Raw genomic sequence first — 22508 nt, forward strand, 5'->3', positions numbered from 1 at the left:
GATCGGATGCTTCTTTTGATAATGTGTTAAGATTAAGTCTAGCAAGATATAATATATATTGGGTTGTAATCAAATTTTCAACCTGAAGTCTACTTAGTTCTAGTCTTACTCTTATATTTGACAAGGTGTTCTTAAATCGTTAGATTGATTTGTTCAGAGACAATAACAATTAAAACCAAGGAGTAAACAAAAACTCACAAAACCAAAGGACGTTTACATCAACAGTTATAAATATTAATTAAGAAACAGCACGGACTCCACTAAAAACACGGAGTGAAATCAGGTGCTCCGGAAGGGTAAGCATTTCATGCACCGTATACGGCACCCGTCGTTTTTCTTTGTTAAAGATGGACGGTTATTGTGACTGAGGAAGAATATTATATATGATTTATGACACACTTTTGTCATAATGGCCAATCAAAATGTGTCTTAGTAATAAAGTTGAAATGGTTAATGTAACAATGTCTTTGGTCGGCTCTATGCTTAGTTCTGAAGTACACAATTAATACGTAATATACAATCAATTTATGACAGTTTCTTAAAAAAAACAGAGTAGCGAACATACTTCACATAAACATTATGCTATTCTAAACTAATCTTGGTTTGTACTTTATCAGACAAAGGTATCGCAAAGTCATGTCAGGGACTTTAAAAAAGTTGTGATAACTAAACTTTTTTTGGTAACGAATTTAATTAACCGTGAGCTTTAACTACGGAAACAGATATTCGCAAATGTCTTTATTTTTTAAATTTTATGAGACACGTTGAAATAAATGAGATTGTGTGTGTCAAAGAAGACCTATTTTTGAGTTAATAACTTTTTTTTTAAATTTAAATAAGCGCGGAAAATTTAATTTGTGGAGAATAAAATAAAAATAAACAGAAGTGTTTAGCACAGTGGCCCAACAGATATAAAGAAACGACAAAAATAAAAAAAGTAATAAACTAAAAAGTAAACAGTAATAAAACATTATAAGCTGATACAAAATGTAAATATGTTATATTGCATTCAGTGTGTATATAAGGCACATTTTGTATTTATAACTAATTGAAAAAATCAGTGAGATCACGTCGATTATCTTTTTAAACTTGCAAACAGGAATTTCAAATATTTTTTTATATTATGTTTTGCAAAATATGAAAACAATTTCTTCAAGGTTTACATACAATACTGAAACAAAAACCATATCAACCAAATGAAGAGAATTTAATTAAAAGAGGGACGAAAGATACCAAAGGGACAGTCAAAGTCATAAATCTAAAATAAACTGACAACGCCATGGCTAAAAATGAAAAAAAAGACCAACAGACAAACAATAGTACACATGACACAACATAGAAAACTAAAGAATAAACAACACGAACCCCACCAAAAACTAAGGGTAATCTCAGGTGCTCAGGATGCTTGATAAAAGGTTATCGCTCTTGACGCGAATTCACAGAATTGCTCCCTACATGACCTTTGGTTTCCTCTATTGATTTTTCGTCAGTGATGTGCAAGAAGAAAAAAAAATCCAAAACCAAAAACCAACGCTGATAAGAGCGAAAAAAAAGTTACATTGATGATGACATTAATTATATGCGTTTGGTCAACACACTCTGCACGCCATTAGCAACAACGCGGGTGCAGATATTAGAGTAGGATTCATTCCAATCGTTTTGTTATGCCCCCTAAATTGCTTCTCGCTTTTTAAGCAAACAAAAATCTATTCCAAAGAATAAAATTGTAAACACTATAAGTATATATATGTATGAATATAAATGAATCTGTAACATTTACAACAAAGACAACAATCGCAACATTCGAACTCGAAAAAATGAGAATGATTTGAAAAAGAAAGACACGTTTGTTCCACAGAATACCAGAGTTAGAAATCATTGTTTTCTTTAGACACGTCTGTACCACAAAGCACCAGAGTTAGTAATCATTGTTTTCCATCGTTCTATTTGGTTGTTTGTTGATTTATGTTTTGATACAGTAATCTTTATTTCCTTTCTTCCATCGTTGATTATAATGAAGTTGCTTATTTGACAAACAGTTTGCTGCCTCGATATCACACGTACAGAATTTGCGTTTGCACTCGTCACTATCAGCTGAAAAATGAAGATATATTGCATATTAATTCAGGTGTCGAAAATAAAAAAGAGTAACAGTTAAGTAGGATGATACCTAAAGGAATCATCATTTCACATGATTAAATTAAGATTTGTCATGACGTACAAATGTGTGTGCGTGGAAATTATATTTATGTATGTCTTTTGTATAAAAAAGAAGATGTGGTATGATTGCCAATGAGACAACTCTCCCCAAAAGACCAAAATGACACAGAAATTAACAACTATAGGTCACCGTACGGCCTGCAACAAAGAACAAAGCCCACACCACATAGTCAGCTATAAAAGGCCCCGATAAGACAATGTAAAACAATTCAAACGAGAAAACTAACGGCCTTAGTTATGTAAATAAAGGCAACAGTAGTATACCGCTGTTCAAATTGTGTTTGTTTGTAACATATGACTTGACTTTGTACTTATAAAATCCCGTCATTGTGTTATTGTTCGTTTTTGAATTCTTGTCTTTTATTTTTGTTAAATTAAATCTGCGTTGTCTACGTGCCTTTTTGTGTTTCTATTCTACACATGTCTTTGTTTTATAGTGATTACGATTATAACGCAATGACGGCTGATACACCTAAATTTTGACGTATTTAACTATTGTGTCTGCTTGATTTGTTCACCAAACTTTGTCAATAGAATATGATTTTTTGCACCTGTAAACAAGTGAGAGTGTTTACTACATACGTTCTTAGTGATGTCTCAGTATAGGGCCCATTTTTTATTTGTTTTAAAACCACTTATTTACGAAAAGCATCATAAACATGTATCTTAACATTGTCCAAATAAACATTTGAATGTTTATTTCGAGTGTCCTTGATGAGGTATACTTGATGCGGTATGTAAAAATAATTTTATAGTATCTGCTACTGTATACCAACTTATTTTTCTTGATACTTAATTTTGCGTTTAATATTTCTAGTACACTTTGCGGCTTTTTTGCTTGAGAGTTGTCTCATTGGCACTCACACCACAACTTCCTATATCTATTAAGATTATATAACAAGATGTAAATGTGTGCACTTACTACATTTAAATATTAAGCCAAAGCACTGTTCATAGGAGTAGTATCTAGATGATAATGGGCAACCTTTTGATAATATCTCTTTAAGGCACAACTGGTGCTCAAAACAGCATCTACAGAAAAAAATACATTTTTAGATATCACTTAAATGTACAATTCTTATAAGCTTTTCATTTTGCCATTTGATAAGGGACTTTCCGTTTTGCATTTTCATTGAGTTTGGTAATTTTTATTTTATTTGTATTCAAATTTAGATTTACCTTTCAATTGAGGAATTAGCATATTTTTTTTTAGATTTAAATCGATGACGACGAATCGACTTCAACCAATTAGCAGTCAATAACAAGCCATTGATGCACTTCAGTATGTACACATGTGCCGTTTCGACATGTGTATAGGAATTAAATACTATATACACAGTCTCTTTTTAGTTGTCTGAACGCAATCTGTTTCGTTTGAGTCTTTGAACTTCTCTGTGTTTGTTTGTGAGCGTGTCCGTTAGGGTAATTTCCGAAATAAGTGTCTTGCATTGAAATCAGTATTAATGTTTCATCGTTATTGACTTAAATTCTCAAGCTATTGCAACAAAACGTAATAATATATTTTTTGTTAAGGTCTTTCTGAACCCAGGAAAACCGTGAATGAAATTAACAATGTTTCTTTTAAAATTGTAACACGATGATGACTGCTGTACCCATATTTTGTTTATTTTATTTATTATGTCTGTTTATTTCACACATCATTGTAAATATAACGGAATTGCATGAGACTGTCGTACAAAGTGAGAGGTTTAGCGCTATTAGAAAATGCCTGTACCAAGTCAGGAATATGAAAGTTTTTATCCGTTCGTTTGATGGGCTGGAGCTTTTAATTTGACCGTTTTTAATTGTCTTCGGAGTTCAATATTTTACTCCACCATTTACTACATTTGAAAATGCCTGTACCAAGTCAGATATATCGAGATTTGTTGTCCATTCGTTTTTTATGTGTTTTATCATTCGATTTTGCCATTTGATTAGGGACTGTTTTTATACGTTTCCCTCAGTTTTAGTTTGTAACTCGGATTTGATTTCTCTCTATCGATTTATGAATTTCGAACAGTGGTATACCACTGTTGCCATTATTATCCGCTTTGAATTTTCGCTATTTTTGTAATTTTACTTTTTTTTTTAGAAATAAGTGTCCTGCATTGAATTCGATATTTATGTTTCGTCTTAATTTGCTCAAACTATTTGGCTATTGTACCAAGATCTTTCCGAGCCCAGAAAAACTATCAATGAAATTCACAATGGGAAGATGTGTTACCAATAGTATAAAATAAGTAAAGTAATAATGATAAGTGTACCTGTCTAATTCGTCAACAGGATAGCTAGTTCCGTTTTGTGCACACCAACATCCATACTTGTTTAAATCATCGGCAAAATAAACATTATCCGACTTAGTTTTGAGTATAAAGTGAATTCGATAAATACTTTTGAGATCATCTGCAAAATGAAAAAAATATTCAATCGTTCAACGGCAGCTAACTGTAGAATACCTGACAAAAACATACATAGTTTGTTGTTGTATTCTTCATAAAACATAAAACAGACTAATTTTCCTTAACATGAATTTGTTTTTGGTAAAGGCATACTTGTTTTATTCAGTATGTAATCCAGCATTTTCTACATTTGAAAAGGCCTGTACGAAGTCATGAATATGACAGTTGTAATCAATTCGTTTGATGCGTTTTATTATTTGATTTTGCCATTTGATTAGGGACTTTCCGATTTAATTTTCTTCGAAGTTCAGTATTTTTACAACTTTACTTTTGCCTATAATGTAAAATGACGTGAATGTTAATCATTGAAGGTTACTGTACGAGTTTTAACCTCACCTCACAAATACAGCATGATCAGCTACCCGACATAACAAAATACGGATTACTTGAAAACATCTTGCTCATTGTATTATTCGTATGATAACTGACTGTGAATCATTTATTTTCGTTGGTATCAATTTTCGTAGATTGCGGAAAAATAAGTTTTCGTGGATATGTAATTTCGTGGTTTTGCTTAAGTCTGCATACGACCTGATAGAATTTGTATACTTCGTTGAACATTCAAATTCGTAGTTCACCTGTACTCATGAAAACCATGGACATTGGTACCCAACGGATAATAATGAATCCACATTATCTGGTATTCTTTTATATAGTCGAATGTAATGACATATCTTGTTTGTTGAAATGTACGTAAGTTAGAGTAAATATTTCTCTCTTTACTGAATTGCACAAAATGGTATTACCTGGTAAAAGCAAATCTTGATTTGAATCAATTGCATTTTTGCCTTTTGACGTCCATATCAATGTATTTGGACTACCTATGGCTGCTACGCATACAACTAAAAGAAGAAAAAAATATTTTGTAAATGTAGCACACTTAGAATCGTCTCTTAAGAAAATGATATGTCATTACACATAGAAAGCAATTTCAAGTCTCAACATTCCAAAATGTAGGACGATTCGAACTAGAAAACCAACATCCTGATGAAAGTGTTAAAACAACAAACAAACAATAAGACATGACTTACAAAAGAAAACTACCGCACTAAAGCCTCTTAATTTGGGATACGCAATGCAAAATGGCACACGTTTGTTTATTTACCCATGCAATCACCGCATACCTGTGAATACCTTATCTACAATTCCATAATAGAGAACACGTTTTGGCTCAACTTTCATAACTTTTAGTTGTTGAGTGTCCATCCGGAAGTGTGGTTACCTTTGCACCCTTTTTTTTACTACAGTGCATTGTACTTTTACTACATATTTGTGTATTTTAAAGATGGGTTAGTCCCGGTATCTATGATGAGTTAATGCTCGTACGTTGGATTAAACCCGGTTTCACATAACTCCGTTAAACGAGCATAACGTTTCAATGGAGATGATATCGAACTCAATACTTATAAATCGCGCATGAAAAAAAGATATGTGCATTCTTCTTAGTGATCTGCAAAAGGATGACAGTCATTTTTATAATGTGGAAAAAAATAGAATAAATTATAAACAATACATTTTTAACCGTAAAACAGGAAAGAAAGCCCATCCATACAACTTACCTGCCAAAATCAATAATATCATCAGAAGAACCAGATGTATATCCATGTTCTGGTCTTTTATTAATCAATCCTGGATAAAAATTTCAAATCATCTAAAATGCAATATAAGTATATAAATTATCATGATAGTTTATTTCATAATATTGCCCCCAATTTTTTTTTAATCAATAAGAGTATCTTGCATAATGAATAAGAATATGATAGGAAACAAAGTAACCTTGTGAAGACCGTGTTTTTTCATATGGGGTTGGTATACATTTATGGAAACTAGGATTACAGTTAGACTTACAATTACATATAACGAAAAATAAGGTGTCTTCCCAAATTGAAAATATAAATCCAATTATGATACACAGTAAAATGAAATAATCATGTAAATAAGTCTTTCGACTTCACACAAAGGCAGAAACCCTATGGTCACAGATGTGAATTGTCAAACAGTACTATTAAATTCGTGTTTTCATTTCATTTTCCGATGGCATGGTCAACCTTTACTCTGATTAGGGGCTTTCCGTTTTTTTAATTTTCCTCGGAATTCAGTATTTTTGTGATTTTGTTTTCATTCTAATAGTGAATAGTACGTCTATTTTATTTTCTACATTCCCTAGTCTGCATATTTATGTTGTTGTCTCATGTTAGGTTTCAATAGTGGATTTTGTTCCAGATAACTTTTGTTGCCAATCATTTAAGCTCATGCAGGGAAGGAAGTTGTTGTCATACTACTGATCAACACATATTGCTGTCTGTATGAAAAAAATATGGACTTAAGATAATGTTTGTTGTCTTCGATTAATTTATCAACGCGAGTGTGAATACAGTGACAATATCTGTGTCCAACAAAAAACTGTTCTAGGGGTCCATTATCGGTCAACTACTTTCTTTCGATAACCATATAGCAAACGGAAGTTTTGGCCATTCCTTGTCAACTCTGCGCATGCCCCTCAAAAATGTCATAAAAAAAAGGTTTCGTTTTTGTTCATTGGTAATCGAAACACTTACAGCATTCCTGTCAATATACGTATGATAATACGGATACGATTGTAACCATTATACAAAAGAAGAATGTGTTTCCCGCGGACAGCTAATTATCGTGACAGGTTCACTGTCTGAAGAGACCATTTTCATCGGCTACACTTTGTGGTAACGTTGTCGCAGTTTCATCATTAAAATGATCGTCGTTTGCTCAAAAACCTAGTGACCACATTTCACCCATCCCAAAAGTGTAATCATTGCTTATAAGTTCCTGGTTTGTAAAAGATTTTTTCATGGTCTATCTAAGACTGCCAGGTTAAGAATCAAATGACGAAGGAAATGTATATCATGACATCATGGACTTCCCAGAGTTGAATTCAGGGGCAGGTCACATCCCTCAGAATGGAGGTGGTCCCCTTTTAGGCAGTCAGTGTCTCTCCCCCTTTTTTTTTAATGAAAATATGGATCTGCCACTGCATTTGGTGGCGTACCACTTACTTTACAAACGCGGTTGGTATACAGTAATATGGGGTCTTTTCTAAAATAATAAAATAATCATCTTTTGAATAAATCTTTTGACATGCATTTAATAAAACATTTGGTTCACAACCTGATTGATAGTTTAATTTGAAAAAAAAAGTCTTCTTTATTTTTTGTCAATTTTAAGAAATCGTTTTACTTGCAACTAAGAGACAACCAGATTACCTTCTGAATTTATAAATAGATTTTTTTTTTTGGAATGCATCATATGTTTCTTGTTTGAAAAGGACAAACAAAGGTAACTTATTTACAACCACTGGGTCGATGACACTGCTGGTGGAGATTTATTTCCACAATGGTATCACAAGGCCAGTAGTCAGCACTTTTTGTGCTGACATGAATTGTCATTAATATGGTTATGTTCCGGACCATATGAGTATTTGGATCATACGCTTATGGTCATGACCATATGGGTATATACTCATATGGTTGGGGTACTTAAAACTCTGTTACAGTTTACTTTTAATTATTCTAAACTCGTCATATTGTATGACCGTTCATTAAAAAGACCCTATCATATAGGTAATTTTATTATGATATGATAATGAAAAGATAAGCTAAATTAAAATTAGATGTTCCAAATAGTTAATTTTACTTACTTGTCAAAATTATAATAAACACATTTTTTACCGATGGTCGATACCAATTTGTTATTACGAGTGAATGGCAATATATCGACTTCAAAAAATGTCTTAATGAACTGTTAGACAAGAAGTCAGTGGAAAGTAACTTAGTTTATTTAAGTTGTCTTGTGAATATGGTTTATTGCAGTCATGTAACGATATTTGAGATTTAGAGCTTCTTAAAAACACCATAGAAATATCGGAATGGCCCTAGACCTCGGTATCACTGTACGCAGCTACAAAAAGGCTAGATTTTCACTAGCAAACAAAAGGTGTAAATGAAAAGGATCGTGCACAACCAAGACTTGCAAAGGCAAAAAAGCTATGATACCATGTGGAAGTAAATGTCACCCCAAGCCTACATGCAAGAATGTAACTAGCGATGAATACTGACTTATGCCATCAATATTGATTTTTACGTAGTTTTTTAATTATAAAAATAATACATTGTCATGTAACCATCACTGTTTTTTTTAGATAAAGTTTTTGTATTATTAAAACTTTTATAATGTAATTTAAAAAAAAAAATCTATGGTCCAAATACTTTTATGATCCGGCCCGTTAATAACCAAACGAGTACTATACTCAAATGGTCCGACCATACGCATACGGTCGGACCATACGCGTATGGTCGGGCAATATGAATATACGCATATGGTCATGACCATACGCGTACTGTCCAAATACTCATATGGTCAGGAACAGTTATATTTATAACTGTTTACAAAATGTTTTGGAACTTTTTGAAATACTAAGGCTTTCCTACCTTAGGCATAGATTACCTAAGCTGTAATTTGCAAAACGTTTAGGAATTTTGGTCCTCAATGCTCTTCATCTTCGTCCTTTATTTGTCCTTTTTAACTTTTTTGGATTCGAAAGTTACTGGTGATTCCTTTGAAGACGAAACGCGTGTCTATCGTATATACAATATATAGTCCTGGTATCTATGATGAGTTTATTATGATGCATTCAAAATTTAGATCCATTGTGAATTGAAGGAACATTATAAAAAAAGTCTTATTTGAAAAAAAATGTTTATATATTCTGAAAGAAATCAGGTGCATTTAGAACCCGTGAGTTGAAAAAAAGACTCCACCATGTTGTGGATAAAGTTTCTTTAATTCTATAACAGCAAAATTTGACAAGAAAAACAAATCTATTTTCTTACCAGTACCGAATTAATGGCTACCGAGCTGTTGATACCCATAAAACAATATAACCAAATCGAATCAAACTTAACTTACCTATGTGGAAATGATTTAAAAAATACTTAGATTAATCTACGAATAATAAATACTTTTACTACCATGTGTAGAACAATAAATCTATTCTCTGTTTGTTTCATATGCACTAACAATACTATAATAAAAATTTCAACATTTACAACATCCTCATTATTATAGAGTACACTTTTTACAATCTGGCGAATACACAGGTTTATATGCTAATATATAAATAGAAAATGACACATTTCTGAACAACTTTTTATTCAATATTTGATAGATCAACAAAACAAAGTATGCCTGCATACTTTCCTCAAACCATAAAAAAAGGTGCACTTAAACATGTTGAACTTGCATTTTTCAAGTTTGTATCCCCCTCCCAAAAACACCGAATTCCAATATTTACAACATCCTCATTATTAGAGAGTACACTTTTACAATCTGGCGAATACACAGGTTTATATGCTAATTTATAAATAGAAATTGACACACTTCTAAGCAACTTTATTCAATATTTGATAGATCAACAAAAAAAAAGTATGCTTGCATACTTTCCTCAAACTATAAAAAAGGTGCACTTAAACTTGCATTTTTCAAGTTTGTATCCCCTCCCAAAAAACACCCCAACCTAAAAAAAATAAATAAAAACACCCTCTAAAATATGATTGTCTTTTATGGAATAACCAATGAAATAATGAAATATGTATTATGTATGAAATAATGAAATATGTATTATGTATTATGAAATAAAGGAATATGAAATATGTATTATGCTTTATGACTGCGTCAGTGTCCTTATTTGAGAGGAAATTGCAGTGACTATTTTCAAGATTATTGATATGAATATTTCTAAATATCCCTTTCACCTAATGTTATATATGGTATAGAATATGGTTATCATTAACAAAAAAAACCAAAAGGGATAGTAATGTTAATCAAATTGATATGAGACTGCAACACCAGAAAGATGGATATGTGCCTATCGATGAGATGTTTCTCTGTGTGTTACATTTTAACGTTGTGTTTCCGTTGTTTCGTTTGTTTTCTCTTATATTTAGGGGGAATTCACATTACTATAAGACGTGTCACGGTACTTATCCATCCAAAATTCATTTAATTGGTTTTGTATTATATTTGTTCTTCTCATCGGATTTTGTCTCATGCTAAGTCCGTTCTGTGTGTGTTACATTTTAATGGTGTGTCGTCATTCTCCTCTTATATTTAATTTAAGTTTCCCTCGGTTTTGGTTTGTGACCTGAATTTTTTTTTCTATCGATTTATGAGTTTTGAACATCGGTATACTGCTGTTGCCTTTATCTATTACGCAATATATTTGTTAATTAAATAGCGCCCACCAAACATATAAAAAAAATATTTGCAAAAAATAAATCAAGGGATTTTCTTTATCTGAACCTGGTGCAAAAATGTAACAGTATGTTTAGTTAAGTATTAATTTTGGGAAAATTGACAATATATTTCAAAACTGTCGTGTTATAAAACTACTTATTATTGTATTGTAGTAGTAGCATTTTAATAGAACCAAATAAGATTTGTGCACACAAAGTGTGCTTGTTTCTGGATTATATTGAGCACGACTAGTACCACCATATGGACAAAAAGTAAAATTATAAAAAAAAAACTGAACTTCGAGGAAAATTCAAAACGGAAAGTTCCTTATCAAATGTCAAAATCAAATGATAAAACACATCAAACGAATGGACAACAATTGTCATATTCCTGACTTGATACAGATACCAAAAAATCCAGCATTTTCAACTTATACAAAATTGCCTGTACCAAGTCAGGAATATGATTTGTGATTTTTTTATCACGTCAGCAGCTTAATAACTTACAGATATCATTAAACAGTAACGTAGCCAGAAATTTTTAATATCAACTGTAACAATGTGAAAATAAATGCGAATCTGATTTATATGACAGTTTATGATTGAGGACATAAATAAAGGCTTTTTATTATTTTTTTGCTCACTTGGTACGCGCAAGATAGAGATTAAGTAAATCAAACCATTAACCTCAACATAAAAAAAAACAGAAAAATAATAGAAATAACGAAAAAAAACCAACCATGGATGAACCTGTAGTGCTACTTATAATCAGAGGCAAATATCCGATATTTATAATTATCAAACTGTGATGCAATACATGGAACTGCCTATAGCAGCATTATTTATTCACCTATGTTGCAGAGTTTGTAGGAGATAGCAAGAATAAGGTAATACAATATTAGAGTTTTAACGGTTGAAGATGCAATATTTCATGGTATACAGAGTATCTAAACAAATACAGCTCTATCTTGATATAAAAATCTTTAAAATATATGACGAAAGTGACAAAAGAAAACCCAATTAACAAATCATAAGCAGAAACATGATTTACCTTAGGGTATATTTAAGTATGTATGACGAGGATTGTTAACTGTTGGACAGAAGTACTGAAGAAGAACAGACAATAGAGATCTAGATTCGTTGCTTTTTAAATGAAAACTTATTTAAAGTTTACCTATAAATTTTGTTCGGTTCCCATGTTATTTTTTTATTTATCCCTTATTATTTTTTTGTTGAATCCGCTTTTTTCTATAATAAATTGAACGAAAAAAGAATACATTTTTTCAATTATTTCAATGTCAATTACAAATCATTATAAACAAAAAACGACTGACCCGTCTATGTCCGAATCCTATTGTATGATTATAAGTTTCAACGAGCGATTAAATATTTCCGATCCAGACAATTGACGGAAGCTAACACTCAATCTCAAGCCGAAGTTCAATGAAGGTAAACGGACACTAATACATCCTTTTACTAATCCATTGTTAATTGTCACAAATATTTCAGATAACATTTTAAAATAAATTATGATAACCAAATGACCAGTATAAAACTATTTTCATTTAACTACATGTATAAAGTATATAAATTAACTCATCATCATTATCATAGATATCAGGATTAAAATATTATATTTTCACAAGACGCGCGTCTTGTCTACACAAGACTCATCAGTGACTCGAGATGTTTTAAATGTTAAAAAGGCAAAATAAAGAAAACAGTTAACTATGACCACATCTATATAAACATAAGTCAACACAAAAGTTCTGACTACTGGGCTGGTAATACCCTCGGGAAATTAAATATGAACGTTCATATAATTGTGTTCAATAAAGTATGGCATTCGCCTCTTTATTTTGTTTTTTTGTCCTATAGTGTAGTTCGTATTATATCTACATGTATATACTGATTAACAGTTGATGGAAATCACAAATATAAAAAAGGATGTAGAGAACCAATATGTTCTTTTGAAAACAAGATGCATTGTGGGAACATCATAATTTTTTTTCTTCTGTAATTGAGATATTGATTTGTTCCAAAAAAGAACGTATTTAACTAAATACACGCCTGTATACTTACAATCCAATGTTTACATATATATTCAAATATTTTGTATTCAATTGACAAAATATTAAAGTTATAAGCGACATATTAGTACTTTCTTTAATTTCAAAGTTAACAAACTGTACGAAAGTTATGTAGCAAGGACAGTGATATAGGCTATTATGGTTAAGATAATTACTGATGCTCATAGAACTGCGATAGTTTGTTTTTGTTAAACCGACGACAGTAATTCACTTTGCATTTCAAACAAAAAAGAAATATCGGCATTAAGGCAGAAAAGGCCTAGGTTAGAATGAATAAGAACATTATGATTATGAAACTGACACTTAGTACATAATATGAAATCAAGAGATGGGGTATGATTGTCCTTATAGGAATTTAACTTTACCGGAAATTGTGCATAACTCTTAATAATTGTAAAATGAAGAAGTAAATATTTAGTTATGTTTAATTTATCAAAATGAAATAAAATACACAATTCTTTTCTTACCGAAAAGAAATATATTTAAAAAAAATTCTAAAAAGATATTCAAGGCCTAAGTGACTAAGTAGGAATTAAGATGCAAGGAAAGGGGTGGGGGAGGGGTTCTTATGCCAAAGAACGTTTCTCGTTGCATTTTGATGATTCCAATTACTGTAAATTCAGAATTATTGCGATGTTTTTATTATTGCGAAAAATGCGACAGAAAAATGCGAAAAATCGCAATAAGTAAAAATCGCAATTTGAATTTTTTTATATGATAACAACAGGATTTTTCTTCATATCGCAAAAATAAAAAAATCGCATTTTAGCCTCAAATGACAAAATCGCAATATTAAATGCAAGCAAAAATTTCTGAGTTTACAGTAATTAAGATATATAGTTAATTAGTTTTACATTTTTTTTCTCTATAGTAAACTAGTAATGCAAGATAGATATTTATTATTCTTACATTTTTACTCAAAAGTAAATTAGTAATGTAAGATAGATAGCTAATTATCATATTATTTTTCTCTTTTATATAAGATATATAGCTAATTATTCTTAGCTGATTTTTCCCCATAATAAACTAGTAATGAAAGTAAGATAGCTAATTTTCTTACCTTTGTTGCTCTTTAGCAAACTAGTTATTCATTTTTTCTCTTTCCAAATCATTTTGTTATCAACCGTCCAAGATAAACACCGGTGATGTACATGCATGATTTAAAAAACTATATGAAATCGTGCAGTAAATCGATCAGTTTGCATTCAATTTTTTTTTAAAGCTCACGATCGTATATACCTTCATTCTAAAAATAAACCCTGCTGTATTAGATTTCTTTTCAAATAGTTATGACCACTTTGTTAACTAAAGGGTCAATACTATTTCTATTTACACAATTAAGTTCAATATATAGGATAGCATTTTACGTGATTTAAACTTATTCTGCCTTATATATTTCTACTACATATTGAATGTTATGAGGATTATATCAAGGTTAAAAGATCAGTAATTTCGATGAATGAACCAAAAATTAAAGGGATATTGTTCACTTATTTTGTTTATGTATTATTTCCCAACTCACGACTTTAGTCACATGTCATTCTACATATCAACCCTGCAATATCAGATTTTAACATTTTAAGAAAAAACATGACGGCTTTGTCTTTTAAAATAGGTGTCTGAGCTTTTTTGTTTGCATTGGAAGTTTTACTGTATTGAATATCTGATGTAAATCATTAATCGTGATTTAAACATATTTTCGGTCACGTGTTTGTTAACACTATTAGTTAAACAAATTAATAGTGTTTAGTGACCTAGTACAATATATTTGTGGTCAGTAAATTCCGTATGGGGATTTGAGCGATTCTAAAGCTGAATGAATGTATCTTATCCACTATCTTAAAATGAAGTATTTAAACCACTGGCCTATCAAAATGATCAAGTCTTCAATAATAAGAGCAGAATTAAATTGGACAATACAAAAATAGCCAACGCTAACAACTTGTTAACTTTTTATATTTTTAATCATCTGTTATCAATTGTGTCGGCTGTAAAAAAAAACAGGTTAGTTTTTACAAAGAATTGCAACACCACTTCTAACTGTGTATTGACATTAACCGCGACTACGAAATCCATATGAAGTATTAACAGCCTCCTAGCGTTTGATTTTCATCAATCATATTCCTAGACATATATAAATTGTCAGAAAGTCATTTAAGAATTGAATGCTTCTTTTTGTAACTGTATTGGTTTGTAAAAACGTTGACCAAAGTACATTTTGTATGAAGCGCGGAATATTTTGAATTAATCTGTAAAAGACAATAATGGTAGGACGTTCAGTATAATAAATTAAATAACACATAGCTGAGAAGGTGATAGAGCAGATTGGTATCCCTTGAAAAAGCATTGTCAACCTCCGCCGCCGTTGACAATGTTTTCTCGGGGTACCAATCTGCTCTATCACCCTCTCAGCTATGTGTTATTTATATATTATCGTATACTTGTATAAAATATTACTAAAATGTTACAGTTCAATAACATTTGAAAATATCTATGAAAGGCTATGAAAAAAAGGATTACTAGGTTTATTGACCAGATTCCTTGGAATGTCAATAGCGGGCTGATAAAGGTACTTTTATTGACTGCTTCCGGTTTGTTATCACATGCCTTTCCGTTACTTTCCGTGACGTTTATCACACACCACTTCGTGCATTTATGGAAATTTGTTTGAAAACGACAACAGAACGCAGAAAACGGCAAGTGATGAGACTTTTCCAAAAATGGTTGAGGAGCAAAAATGAAGTAAATTAATTTTGTTTTGAAAGACATAAATGAGTTGACAATATTATTGAACAACATGATAATTGTTGTGAAAAGATAAAAAAAAATGCTTGTGATAGCATGCAATAAAAACAATTAAAGTTATTATTTTTTTGTTGTTGTCTGTAAATATTACTTCTTCTGCTGAAGTATATGATAAAAAGATAATTACATGTCATTTTTCATATCAGACCGTTTATCGGCCCTCGTTCATGATATTAGCCCTCGAGCCTGCGGCTCTTGGGCTGATATCATAACCTTGGGCCGATGAAGGGTCTGATATGAAAAATGCCATGTAATGGTCTATACTTATTGCATATCAATATAATATTTCTTACAGAAATTAACCAAAAGTTAGCGTGCAATAAATACCAATATTGCACTAGTGCAAAAAAATCTATAAAATTTATGACGTCATCAACGGTTAAATCTTAGTTTAAACCCATTTTTACTTTCAAACATTATATTGCTATACAAAAAAGGGTTACTGCATGAATATTGAGGAAAACTGTCCCTCGTTAAACATATATTGCACTCGAAAGCTTGTGCAAATATAAAAATCTACTCGGGACAATATTCCCCGATATTCATGTAATAACCCTATAATTTAAAATTACGACTGACCTGTGTCTGTTCGAATTGTTAAACAAATAAATTCCAATACGCAATCAAAACATCCGTTATTAACAATTGGCGGAAGGTGACGCTCAATTTCGGATATAAGTTCAATGGGGATAAAATTACATAATTTTCTTAAACTTAAACAATTGCTCATTTTATCAAATCCTAAGTATTGACTAAAAACTAATTTTGGTAAAGAAATATTTTCGACAATCAACAATACAACTTGATTTGATTACATAAACTTATATAGGGTATACCTATGTGTTTTCTTATATTGTGGTTATCTAAGTTGAAGATGGCCAATAAAAAGTGAACATGTAGAAATTCTCGATTAAATTATGACGAAAGACTTAAAGATTTGATTTTTATAGCCGTTGTAACAGAGGGACGAAAAAATACCAGAGGGACAGTCAAACTCATAAATCGAAAATTAACTGACAACGCCTGGCTTAAAATGAAAGAAGACAAACAGTCACATAAAAGAACACATGACACAACATAGATAACTAAATAATAAGCAACACAAACAACATCAAAAACTAGGGTTGATCTCAGGTGCTCCGGAAGGGTAGGTAGATCCTGCTCTACATGTGCTAACAGTCGTGTTGCTTTTGTCATAACAAATACGACAAAAAGTCTAATAAGGTAGGTCACATTCATGAAAGGGGAGGGGGTTGAAGTTACGACGTGACGTAATACTCCAGTCCTGTTTTTGAAGAATATCATACGTTTTAATCAGGTATGTTTGTTAGATTCATTGCTGTACTCAAAGTTCAATTGTTGATAATTGATGGGCTTTGTATACCTAAAATATACGGTAGGTAGGGAAATAGGAAACACATATCTTTTTTATTTGGCCTTAAGGAAGAAAAAACCACCCACACAGCATGTTAGAACTTGTACTGACATCAATTAAACGCTATGCTAATATGTCTTCAAAAGAGAACCCTTTTTATCATTATATTTTTTATGGAACATTTCTTTTTCTTGGTTATTGGTTCTTCTAACATTAAATCTACTAGTTGAATACGGCAGAGAAATATAATGGTCACCACTGACGTATTTTTGTGCTTCTGTCTCTTTTGATCGTCCGTGTGGATGCTGCTTTATCATGTACCGGTTCTGGTTTCACTTGCACATAGCTTATACTTAGGCAAAATGCATATGTATAGTCAGAGTCTTCACTAATACACACATTTCCCCTTATTTAGGCGAAATAAATTAACTTTTGTAATTGTCAATTAAAATGCTAGTGAAGTGTACATCTTTCGAATTATAAAACTACAAACATATTTGTTTTTTGTTTGTTTGTTTGTTTTTCTTTTTATTGAAACTTTCAGGCGGCCAGTTTGTGACGAATATATAACGTGAAATTAGCAAACCGTTTTATTATCAAATTCTGAACGGTTTATTATCTAAATAACTAAATGTGCTTCATTTTTTTTCGTTACACCACACCTTTAACCAATTACAGGACAACACATTATCTCGAATATTTCAAAAGATGTTATATGATCCAAAGCTTAAGACTATTATACATTTTTCCTCTCTACCTTTTGTATCTTTCGCCACTCGTTTCCAATTAAAAAGTAAGCTAAACAATTAAATACTAGCATAAGAATTAATCAATTGTCCATCTGCATTATTAAAAGTATATACAATTAAAGTTTTGGATCACATAATGATTATTTGTAAATCTGCAAATGCGTATACGTCAACGTATATTACTATACCTTACATATATTACAACCAATTCTATTGGATAACAACTTATCACGTGACATGGAATAATTCGGATAATTTTCATTTAATTGCAAGGGAGGACGAATAACCCTTACAATTTACACCAGCGGTGAATAACCCTAGTATTCACCGGCAAATAACCTTTTTAGTGTCTAGATTTGCACTCGAGTTACCTACCATGAAAATGACGTCACAGGCATAAATAAACAAGATGGCAGCGTTCACGTTACACTGACAGCCCATCGAGAGATAAGGAAATAAGGCTTTGGAAATAAATAGAGTGCCAGCATACGATGATTTCTCTTTTCAGGGCCATAAATATTTTACAAACAGATTCTAGCTTTGTTGTACATCCGAGAAATTCTTGAAGCCCTTGAACACAAACATGACAAATGTATTTTCTTGAGCTATTTTCAAACGTCAGATTGTGTTTGTTACGTAACAAATATGATAAGTGTTCAAAAGGCCCTTCCACTGTCAGTTCGGTATAATAAAAAAATAAGTGGCCCCCTTAGAATCGATGGATATTCAAAATTGTCAACCCTTAAAAGTTATTTCACTTCGGACAATGCCCTCATTGAAATAACCTCCTCGTGTTGACAATTTTGGATATTCACCTTTTCAACGGACCATAATTGTATATGATACGGATGATGCGTCTTTAAAAAGTAAAAACACAAAAATACCGAACTCCGAGGAAAATTCAAAAAGGAAAATCAAAAATCAAAAGGCAAATTCAAAAGTCCAAACACATCAAACGAATGGGTAACAACTGTCATATTCCTGACTTGGTACAGGCATTTTCTAATGTAGAAAATGGTGGATTGAACCTGGTTTTATAGCTAGCTAAACCTCTCACTTATATGACAGTCGCATCAAATTCCATTAAATTGTCAACGATGCATGAACAAAACAAACATACTCAAAGAGTAAAAATGTCAAAAATAGGGGTACAACAGTCAATATTGTGTTATCATCTTAATATCTCTACATAAACAACAAATGTAACAAAGAAGCACAAAAAGGCATACATTAATTTAACATTCTCATTTTGCTTTTCTTATACGGCTGAATTTATCTATGTAAAGTCTACCCATAATGATAGAAGGTTTTATTACTGGTTTAAAAATGCGCGTTTTAAATTCGCACAGGTAGACATAAAAATAATTTTGTCGTATGACGGCATACATAAATGAAGACTTACGTAAAGTTGATCTAACAAAAACAGACTTAACAGTAAAAGTAATAATAATAAATAAAATAATGGTGTGGTTCAAAGTATGACGGGATACATAAGAACAGTTTCACGTCAAAAACGGCTGAATTTATCTATGTAAAGTCTACCCATAAATGATAGAAGGTTTTCATTACTGGTGTAAAATAGCGCGTTTGAAATTCGCACAGGTAGACATAAAAATAATTTTGTCGTATGTCGGCATACATAAATACAGACTCACGTAAAGTAGATATACCTAAAACCACACTTAACAGTAAAAGTAATAATAATAAATAAAATAATGGTGTGGTTCAAAGTATGACGGGATACATAAGTACAGTTTCACGTCAAATGTATATCATGAAAAACAGACTAAACAGAAAAAGTAGTGTTATTGAATAAAATAGTTTTGTCATTCATAGTATTCAAGATCCTTAAGTAAAAGTAATATCAATCAATGAAATAATTTTGCCGTTCAAAGTATGTGGTTTTACATAACCACTGAGTCACTTCAAATGATTATCTAAAAAAGACTTATAAAAGAATTCTATAATACGTAATTAAGATGATAACAAACGTCAGTACGCAAAATCTATCCTTCAAGACCATCTTGTATTATTTGTGAAGTTGATACGGAATATTTATCAACAAGTTCTTGGTAAATGATCGAGCTCTATTTGTTACTGTATTGTAATAGTTCTTTATACGCAAACTTGTATTTGTTTATTAAAAATAAAGTATCTATTTTATGATATCTCTTTCTAAAAAAAGAATACACAATTATTGTGTTTACCTGTTCAATTAAACCACTTGTTAACCATAATTTCTTTTTTCTTGTGGACATTTTGAATATACTGACTTCAGGGTAAATGAACGACAGATCATAGTACATTGATTTTTGATGATTTGATAGCAAACAAAAGTCTTTTACCGTTATACCAGTTATCCATTACAAGGGTAATGCATTAAAAATCTAAACGCCTGAAGAAATTGAAAAGGAAAGGGTTTTCTGAAGTAATTCCTTGGACCTCACAATTGTATTTTATTACCATTGATTTTTTTCCTTGAAAACAAATCACATAAAGTAAAAAACTGTTACCCAGTCTTTTGCGATTACGTTCTGTTTAGATCATGTTTTTTAGTTAGCTAATGTCCAGTTGGAATAAAATATTGGCATTTACCAACTTAAAGCTTGCATGTCTAGCTTTAATCTCAAAGTTCATAATTCCTAGATTAATTTTGATTATTCCGAGATTCATGTAAGAAGTTCCAAGATGAAAGTTCATAGTTGTAAGATTTAAAAAAAGATGGCCCTAATACGCTTCCGTATGTATCATGGTCATTGAAACAAACAATGTTTCTGAACGCATAAATTATCAACCCAAAATATTTATTTAAAATACAAAGCAAAGAGAATCAAATAATACATTTGTCCGCATCTAAATAAATAATGTAAATGGAGGGTATGTACTAAAAAAAACCTACCTGTGCTTACGCATGTTACGTACATTGATATATATATATATATATATATAACACATCATCTATATGGACATTTATGTCTTATAAAGAAATCAATTAGAGTATATTACTGTATTAAAGATGTCATAGTGAACTACTTATTGATCTGTAGTATATATAACATTGCTGATATTGAAGTGTCAAATTTCTCTGTAAAAGAGAGAAACACCTGGAATGTCATTAAAGAGGATCTCAATGGGGTCGTTCATTACTGTACATATTAGTGCAAACATATTTTATTAATTTAAATTCAGGAAAAGTAATGTACACAAAAATGCATTTACATAATAATACCAGTTAATAATTAATAGAATACAAAAACAAGCTGTTAGATTAATCCGTTTCCTAACTGTACATTTTTATATACCATATGTTTCTCTTTTCTTTTTTTTTTTTAAATGTTTTGCCTTTTATAAATTATTCACTTTTCGTTAGAATTTAATAATTCTTTATTTGCAAAACATACAAAAACCAATTGTGGTTATGGCAAATACATTGACAAAACAAACATAATCAAACACAATGAATTTAAAACTCGACAATATTATAAGAAATATGATGAAAAAAGTTACTGTTCTCCTTTCCTCAGTTCTAATGACTTTTTAATACAAGAAACAGCTGCTTTTACATCATTTGGTGTTGATGGATTTAGTATTATCACGAGTTTATCAGTAAAATTAAGTGTATTAAAATTTACACATTTTTGCATATTATATTTTAGAAAGATTTCTCTTTTAATTTTATTTATTTTACTGTTGAAGAAAACATGAAATTCATCGTCTAAGATATTACATATTTTACATTTTCTTTCATTTCGTGGTATTTTGGTATATCGTCCAGTTTCTATTAAGAAACAATGATGGCTTATTCTAAATTTGGTTAACATTTTTCTTGTTTCTTTACTTGGGTGTGATAGGTAGTATTTCATTTGTTTATTTATATTAGATTTAAGAAATTTATACAGATATATTATATTATTTTCGTTTAAGTTATTTATTGTATCATCAACAAGAGTTTGATAATAGTTGATATAAGGTTTTTTTTAATTGGGGTTTTAACATTTTAGTCTGTTTTAAAGTTTAATTTTCCTCAATAAGTTTAATGTCAATGTTTATATCTGGTGACACATTGTTTGCAAAAGTATACCAAGAGTATGTTCCCTTAGTATCTAAACTTTTAGTTAATTTAAAGGCTTCATTAAGAAGTGGGTTTAGATTTTCATTACTTAATCTAGATAGGTACATCATAGTTTGGGTTTTTATGAAAGTTTATAATGGCAGAAGTCCTAGTACATTTCTAACAGATAGATTTGTTGAGCTTGTTTAATAAAATGTAGCTGGGTTTTTTCTAAAATAGTTAGCTATTTTTGTTAGCTCGGAGTTTAGCTCTATAAATTTGAATATAAGTGTCCATATAACATATTTCACTATTATATGTTAACATAGGTTTGACCAAAGTTTCAAAAAGGTTGCAAGACACTCTCACAGGAAGTTGTCCAAAGCCTGATGAGTAAGAGTTAATAGCAAATAAAATTTTTCTTGCTTTTTTTGCAAGATCTGAACTACAACTAGTTAGACTGCCATTAGATGTTATAACACATCCAAGGTATTCA

The 22508-nt window shown here is 30.9% G+C and overlaps 1 protein-coding gene across 3 annotated transcripts; it reads right to left on the bottom strand.

Annotated features, from left to right (window-relative positions):
• Positions 1 to 506: 506 nt before the first annotated feature.
• On the bottom strand, positions 507 to 16478 carry LOC134691138 (acidic phospholipase A2 PA-1G-like). 3 transcript variants are annotated; one of them, XM_063551419.1, is made up of 6 exons: positions 16417 to 16478; positions 6239 to 6330; positions 5426 to 5521; positions 4485 to 4623; positions 3143 to 3252; positions 507 to 2094 (listed from the first exon to the last, which is right to left on the bottom strand). In XM_063551419.1, the coding sequence occupies exons 2-6, from the start codon at positions 6282 to 6284 to the stop codon at positions 1964 to 1966; spliced, it is 522 nt and encodes a 173-aa protein (XP_063407489.1). In that variant the 5' UTR covers positions 6285 to 6330; positions 16417 to 16478; the 3' UTR covers positions 507 to 1963. The 3 variants fall into 3 exon arrangements, with proteins under 3 accessions (XP_063407489.1, XP_063407490.1, XP_063407491.1); XM_063551420.1 differs by lacking the exon at positions 16417 to 16478 and adding an exon at positions 14093 to 14274; XM_063551421.1 differs by lacking the exon at positions 16417 to 16478 and adding an exon at positions 12277 to 12305.
• Between the last annotated feature and the right edge of the window lie 6030 nt (positions 16479 to 22508).

This window comes from Mytilus trossulus, chromosome 11, assembly GCF_036588685.1.
Source record: "Mytilus trossulus isolate FHL-02 chromosome 11, PNRI_Mtr1.1.1.hap1, whole genome shotgun sequence".
Taxonomy (NCBI): domain Eukaryota; kingdom Metazoa; phylum Mollusca; class Bivalvia; order Mytilida; family Mytilidae; genus Mytilus; species Mytilus trossulus.

Coding starts and splice junctions, on each gene's coding strand:
- LOC134691138 (XM_063551419.1), bottom strand. CDS start 6,284: ATGGATATACATCTGGTTCTTCTGATGATATTATTGATTTTGGCAG. Junction 5,522..6,238: donor GATATTATTGATTTTGGCAG/GTAAGTTGTATG, acceptor TTCTTCTTTTAG/TTGTATGCGTAGCAGCCATA. Junction 3,253..4,484: donor CCTGTTGACGAATTAGACAG/GTACACTTATCA, acceptor TTTTTTCTGTAG/ATGCTGTTTTGAGCACCAGT.